The following is a 7750-nucleotide window of genomic DNA, read 5'->3' on the forward strand; positions in this document are numbered from 1 at the left end:
GGTTTCTCATATTTTGAAGATGTCATTATCGTGATTGAGTCAAACAACTTGAATGCTCTGATAACAGTTTGTTATATTGATGATGACGTGCATAATGATCACCCACTAAAATAGACACCAAGATTTTATGTGTAATACCCTTTCATGAAAAACCACATGCAGAAGAGGAGAAAAATCACTAATGTCAATAAAAGAAGAATACAATAGGGGTAATCGTGGACAACCTAATCTCTAACACTAATCCTTAGTATCTATTTATATGGATAGATACTTGATTATAAAGGAAATTGAATAAAGTAAAATGCTACTTTATAATAAACAACTTTAATAAAGTGTTCTACTTTTAATCAAATAGTTTTATTACTTTCCCAATTAAAGTGTGCCACCAGGAATTCGAGTTAAAACTTTAACATGTGACAACGCAACCTTATCTTCCTCGTCATAGAGTTTGGATCATCATTCGAGTTTAAATCCCATTCAAGTTAAAGGAGGGAGAAAAATAACGTACCATGTGAGGATGAATTTGAAAAGAAAAAAAAACGATAGGATCATGGTGCTGGAGGTGTGTTTTGCGAGCCTGGTTACAACTTCTTTGGGGAAGAAAATGCATAGAATTAAAGTTATCATGTGAAAAATTTAAGAATTTTTAAAGAGATACATTTTTTCCGATTAAAAAATCATTTAAGTCATCCATGTCATAAAGTCGTTACAAGATTAACCGCAGAATGATAAAAAAATCAATCTATAAATTCAAAAAATAAATTGAAAAATTTGATATTCAACGAATGCAATAAGAGAGAGAACAAAGTTCAATTGTCAAACGTATAATTTACCCTTAGAAGAATAATAGTTTAATTATCAAAACGGAATAAAAGTTATACTTTTACTAAACATGTAGTTTACCAACTTTTTAGTTATGTGATCTGGATAGGATCTACCCTATAACTGACTATTCAAATAGTCTACCATATATTTAAAATCCCCTCCCTTTGAGTGTCCGATAGCGGTTGACGCTGCTGAATGATTTAATGAAGGCATTGGAAATGGAAAAATATAACTTCAATAATGAATTGCTGAAAATCTAAAAGAATATGTGGATCTTACTTTTCCCATTTTAAATTTCATCTCTGCCAAGAATTACTATGGATGCTACAATAATAAAAAAAAATCAAATAAAGAGCAGATGGGCAGTTCTTGTCTGTATTAAAACCCGAATTTCATGATTCACATCAAAAGATTCAACCAGCAAGTTCTAACAATACAAAACTAAAACTTTCCTATGCAATCCGGCTCTAGTTATTCGCTTTGTCTACTTCTAGCAAAACATGAATCGAAAGTTGGAAAGAAAAAGAAGAGGTAACATTTGGAAGAGGTAAGATCCATGAGATCTTACTAGCATTAAGCAACAGAACTGGAACAGGTAATGATGATCCATCTTGAGCGCCGGAGGCCTATGTCTCTGAAATCAAGAGGTGTGATAATCATGCACAAAAGGAGTAAATAAAAAAATGGTGATATTGCCATATTATGTCTAAAAGAAAAAAGTAATTCCAAAAATCTTTTGACATATTGAAAGACAATTTTGCTTCATAAATTGAACATGGTAACTTCAGTATTTGTAATTCTTATAATGAATAATAATGGTATTTACCTTCTATACATGAGTAGTGCCAAGACACTAGATTTTTGGTCCTCGTAATTTAGAAAGAGAGAATTATCATTTTTTTAATAGTCTGAGTGATTACAAAGTAATATATGTTCGAATTTTTTTAACCTATTGACAATACAAATGTAGCTGCTCGAACCCAAGACCTCGTGGAAGAACAACTTTTCTTTATACCACTGAGGCCACTTGATGGATTCAAAATTACATTTTTACTTATAGGCAAAGATTTCAATGTGAATATAAAACTATCTACCATATTAAACTCCAAGAAAATCTCTTTAGGGCATATCCTAATTATTGAAGGCACTGGCAATGGAAAATTTTAACTTCAGTAATGACAGATAAGAATCTAAAACAATATTCTCATAACCATGATTCCTAAGGAGGGCAATCTAAATACTTTTACTTATAAATAAATGATATTGCTTAAAGATAACCACATATCAGATTCTTGACCATTAGACATAAGATTCTCCGAAAAACAACTTAAAAAAAAATAGACAAAACTGGGTTCAATAAAATAGGCACAAATATCTTTTCTTCTGGTGTATGAATAAATGATTCTTTTACTGCAAACTTACCTTTTTTCTTTGCATGCCAATGTTCTATGCACCGATACCAGTTCCATTGGAGAAATAATGCTACAAGACGTAATACACCAGAAAAAATCACCTCAGTGAATGCCATCAAGAAAGATCTTTGGGGGGATAAACCAGCAGTAGCTATAGCCAGCATGTGCCCATCAAAGTTGCAAGGGACCATGAAACTTCCAGATTCGATGCCCGCTAAAGCTGTCTTGGCAACTTCATCAGCTTTCATTGAACGAGAGGAGCCTGCTAGTATTTTTGTGAGCTCTGGCCTAACTTTAATTTCTGCAAAAAATGTCGGTTCATACTTAAATGTAATTTCGAGAAACACAACAGAGGTTCTTTAGTTTGTCAATGATTCCCATTTCAAATATATTTCCAGCTTATGCTTCCTTTTGGGAAAACAAACCGTTATGATTGCATTGGAATCGGAACTAATGGAGAAACACTAACAATAACTACCATCTAACTTTGTGTTCAGGTTGAACGCCAGAATCATGTTCAATATACCATCAGAAGTCATCAATCCCATCAATTCTTCACACTCGTGATAATTCAACTCAATCTGATGTCCTTTTTTTTGCTCAGCCAAAGTTGAATTTGTTAATAACAAAATCACAAAAGAGGTTACAAGAACAAACATCTTAAAGCAAAAGAAACACCTAAAGCACACCTAAACACCGCAAAACATTAAAAAATACACAAAATTAATGAAACCCCATTATAAAACAAATACCAAAATGGGGAACATTGCATAAGCCCATGAAGCAACACCTCAAGCAACCACACCTACCTACACCATATCCCAAACAAAAATGTAACAACCAATAAATTCTCATGACTTAGCACAACAGAGCAGAATCTCCTACCAATCGGATTAGGAGTTCCAACTCAACCTCAAGATCTGCTTTCATTGACCTTCAAACTTGTGAAAGTCAAGAGGATTTGTTGAATTTTCTATAAGCCCCAAATCAACTCTATTCCATAATGCAGCTAGACACTTGTAAGCATCGAAGTACACATGGGTAGCACACCACGAAAGCCCCCCAATTATATTATAGTTGAAAAACAAAAACCACAGAGAAAATTGCAAATCCCCTCATTGTAAAAGACAAGAAAAAATTTAATAGGTCATAAAATTTCTCATTGGACAGCATCCAAAATACTATGCAACCGGCTAATTAATATTAAATACAGGTTACCGAAAAGTAAAGCCATTTAACAAGGTAGAAGGTTCAAAGAAAAGGGTCTAAAACCTTCCTCAAAACCAGGAGTGTCAGTATCTGGTGGGAATACAACAGAGACATGGATATTATCCCCAATAACCTCCTGCTGCAATGCCTCTGCTAGTCCTCGAAGCCCAAATTTACTGGCCGAGTATGCTGTGTACCCATAAATTCCCACCTAAACATCCATCGAACGAAGTTCAATTAGGAAAAAAAAAAGAACTATTGTTGGCCGGTGTGTCTATGTAAGAGAGAGTTGGTCATAAGAAAGAGGATTAAGATTGTGTGGAGATTGTAGAAGGTCGAATCCCTTCTAAGTCTTTGAATAAGGGATATTTGTAGCGACTCTTAGATGGTGGTGTCAGATATACAACAAAACCAAGTAGAATAATATAAAAACAAGACTTGAAACAAAATCTCGTGGATATAACAAGTCTATTACCTTCTATAAAACCAAGTAGAAAAATAAATAAATAAAAATAAAAGTAATTCAATGATTTCAGATATACTCACCTGACCAGCTTGGGAAGAAATAAGAGCGATGGAAGCGGGCAAGCGGTCCATCCTCTGCTTCATCAACGGCAAAGCAGCTTTGATGACATTAAAACTCCCCATCAGATTCACATCTAGCATAAACTTGACCTCATCCAATCCCTGCTTCTCAAGCTCCCGAGGCACAAACACTCCCTGATTAACTACCAGGACATCGATGGGCCCCGCATCGTTAATCGCCTTCTGAACGGCGTCGTAATCACGAACATCGGCAGAAAATATGGAAACGTCGGCTCCGGAGGAAAGGCGAATCGATTCTTTGGCTTCTTCGAGTCTTTTAAGAGATCGAGCTAAGAGCGAGACTCGAGCTCCCTGGGAAGCGGCCAGGTGAGCCAAGGCTAGCCCGATGCCGCTTGACCCACCTGTAATGAAGACGTGTCGATTTTTTATTGGGATGTTGATCGGGCGGGGACGCACGATGAAGATGAGGAGGAGGAAGAGGAGGAGGAAAGGGAACAGAATTAGAGACAAAATCACCATCGATGGGGACGATAGGAGCTATGAGAAAATCACCGAGAAGTACAGGTGATTTTGACTTTGGTATTACGTTTGAGCTTTTGAAGTTTTTGAAAGGATCAAGTATACCCGTAATTTAAAAGGGTCAAGCTATTAAGTTTAATCATTAATTCATTAAATTTTTTAATATTAATTTTTTTTCCTGAAAATAATAAATTAATTAAAATTAAACCTTATTTCCACTACTAAACCTACTCTCTTGTCTTCTTCCTCCATTCCCACAACTCCCACGTCACCATCCCCACCCTCTTCCCACCGCTTAACAGCCCCGAGAACCTGTTCACAACACTTGGTTGACGCAGAATGTAATTGATACTGCGGCTTTTACTTAACCGGTAATCTTCTTCATCATCGTCCTTCTCCTCCTCTTCTTTTTCATCGTTACCGTAGTTATTTCCAGCTTCATGCCTATGATCGGGATAAAAGTGTTTCCCTCTGGTTGGAACAATAGAAAGCAATGGTCTAGTCGAGAAAGGAAAAGTCCCGTACTCCAGAGATTCCATGGCGTCGTAGTAAGGCCAAGTGGTGCCCGAAGCGAGGCCCTGACGTTCGGAGCAGTAGCGGCGGCGGAATTTTTCCATTTTGTAACTGCACAGGATGGAGGTCTTGGAGGCGGGGTGGTCGAAGTGGCCGCAACGAGTGGCGATGGTTAAGGCGACTTCCACCTACTGGTCGGCCTTAAGTTGGTCGCGCTGGAGAGAATACCATTTCTCTGGGCGGCTGCCGTTGAATGAGACATTGGTTCGGTGTTTGGGGCATGGTATTAAATTGCGACCGCAACGTAGTGTAACGACCTCATCGTAATAGTTTTGAAGGTCACCGCGACGTAATATTAATGGAACGCAGCCACCCGCGACAACCTCAACACATTAAAAAATCACGCATACGACAGCCGCAACACGTTACGTAACGTCTGCAGCATCCGTAACCGCGACACCGCAACCGCAACAGATATTGCAACCACTATTTTATACTATGGTTTAGGGTTCAACACAGAAGAGTTTTCGATAGAGGATTAGAAATGGGGACGGTTTGAGAAGCATTTCGAGATCTGCAGAGAGGTTTGAGAGGATGGAAAGGCAAAAGATGGAAACAATGCATGAAACTAAGAGATTCAGAATGGAAATGAAGAAGCAAAGGATTGAGATGATACCACATCACTCCCTGCCAAAGAGATTCATTTTAATTAATTTCATATTTTCATAAATCATTCAATATTTTTAATGTGTTAACGGTCAAACTTAATGATCTGTCACGGCTTTATTCATTTTAAGTAACGGAATGAAATGTTAGACATGAAAATAGAACAAAATAAAAGATAGACACTAAACTGAAAAATAGATATAGATTGAACATTTGTTTTATACTTAAGCTTTTTTAAAACATAAATGTTCATTAGATGCAAAGCTTATTTGTTTACTTTTATTGGGCCTTAAAAACTTGGGTAAACTACGTATTTAATAACCAAATATTTTTCTTCATTTTAGTAATTTAATTTTTTTTAAAATTAAACTTAATGTTATATTTTTATTATGTGTCAAGCTATAACCTTACGGTGATATGTCAATGTCACCGTTAATTTTTTAACTACCAGTGATTAAAATAAAATCAAAATGTACTTTAGGTATGATTTAAAAAAAATTAGGTGACCAAAATGAAACAAGAATAATTAGATGAATAAATACATAATTTACTCTATAAATTAATTTAATCATTTACATTATATTAATTTTATTAAACAACTATATAGTTACATCATTAATTTATGGTAAAAACATTTACCTCGAATAATTTGGGACTCGAATCTAAAAACAAATAAAATCGATTCGTGGAGTTGTCACTAATCTTTGATTAGGGTATGATTTGGAACCCAAACACATATTTGGCATTTTAATAAAATATTAATTTTAATTAAAAAGACAATTTTACGGTATACATTACCAAAAATTTGAGTTCAGGAGCCGATTACGTGTGGGGAAGGATTAGCATTCCCAAAGCACCCTAAATCGATACCTAATTAATTAATTAGTTGTCCTTGTAATAAAACTTATAAATTCGAATGTAATTTAATTTACGACCCCTTTTAAACACATGCAAATTAACATCTATTTCTAATGTATACAATGAAATAAATATAATAAATTAATTATGCTACCAACCTTTAGATAGAATAAGGATGTATAATTATTTAAAGACATCGAGACGAGATATTAGACCCAATCTAACAGTCTTTTCTTGGTGAATTTAATTAAACAACCATTGGAGGTTACTTTCTTATTCCTTATGACGTCACTTTGCAACCGTTATGAAATAAAAAGAGTATTACCGTTAATCCAATTATTTGATTCGAATCGAGGAAAACCATACAATTTTGTACAAATAGTTCTCCTGGACACACTCTTTGTCAGTTAAGGCGCATCTCCATAAATTATTCGTACAAAATAATATTTATTAATATTCACAATTGAGTCTAATAAAATATGTTAACTGCTATACAAGTATGATACAAAAGTGTATATGTGCATATATATATATATATATATATACAAACAAATATTTAATTATTAAACAATGAAGAATATACAACATACAAACTTTAATGAATTATAAGTATACACAACAACATTATATATAATGCACTATATGATGCTTGAGAAATAAACGTGTAATGCACATTCGTATACATGTTGACAAAAATCATGAAGGTAAAGCACATATGCGAATGAGAATGGACGTGTGATAGATATCGATGGACCATAATGCAAACAAAAATGTTACAGACCAGAATGCAAGTTACATTAAATAAATAGACAAAAATGTAAACATGGCTAAAACATGGATTAAAGTGTAAATAATATAAAATTTAATATACTATGCAAATGATTGATTAAATAGTAAAAACAGAAACTTTAAAGGCAAAATAAGAAAACATAACAAAGTTAATGGCAAAATGCAAATATCATACAACACAGAAACTGGAAATGAAAATAAACCCAAAATGATATTTAGGTCTGAAATGAAACACGGACAAAATAATAAGGCAAAATCGAAAACTATAAAGCCTCAATTTAAGGAGTAAAATACATTAATATTGAAATAAGAGGGATCTTTACAATAGTTAACTCACAAGAACAAAGCATGGATGCCCTAGCCTCATTTCTTTCACCCTCTCCCTCGCCATTTCTGTTTTTCCTCTCCCCTAT

At 34.5% G+C, this 7750-nt stretch overlaps 1 protein-coding gene and 1 pseudogene across 1 annotated transcript; both read right to left on the bottom strand.

The window, feature by feature from the left end:
• Positions 1–1184: 1184 nt before the first annotated feature.
• LOC120193096 (3-dehydrosphinganine reductase TSC10A-like) lies at positions 1185–4598 on the bottom strand. Its single transcript, XM_039195705.1, has 4 exons — positions 3993–4598; positions 3510–3657; positions 2248–2538; positions 1185–1459 (listed from the first exon to the last, which is right to left on the bottom strand). Exons 1-4 carry the CDS (start codon positions 4509–4511, stop codon positions 1452–1454), a joined length of 966 nt encoding a protein of 321 aa, XP_039051636.1. The 5' UTR covers positions 4512–4598; the 3' UTR covers positions 1185–1451.
• Positions 4599–4703: 105 nt separating this feature from the next.
• Positions 4704–5346, bottom strand: LOC120193206 (annotated as a pseudogene).
• Positions 5347–7750: the final 2404 nt, after the last annotated feature.

This window comes from Hibiscus syriacus, unplaced genomic scaffold, assembly GCF_006381635.1.
Source record: "Hibiscus syriacus cultivar Baekdansim isolate YM2019G1 unplaced genomic scaffold, ASM638163v2 tig00116989_pilon, whole genome shotgun sequence".
Lineage (NCBI taxonomy): Eukaryota > Viridiplantae > Streptophyta > Magnoliopsida > Malvales > Malvaceae > Hibiscus > Hibiscus syriacus.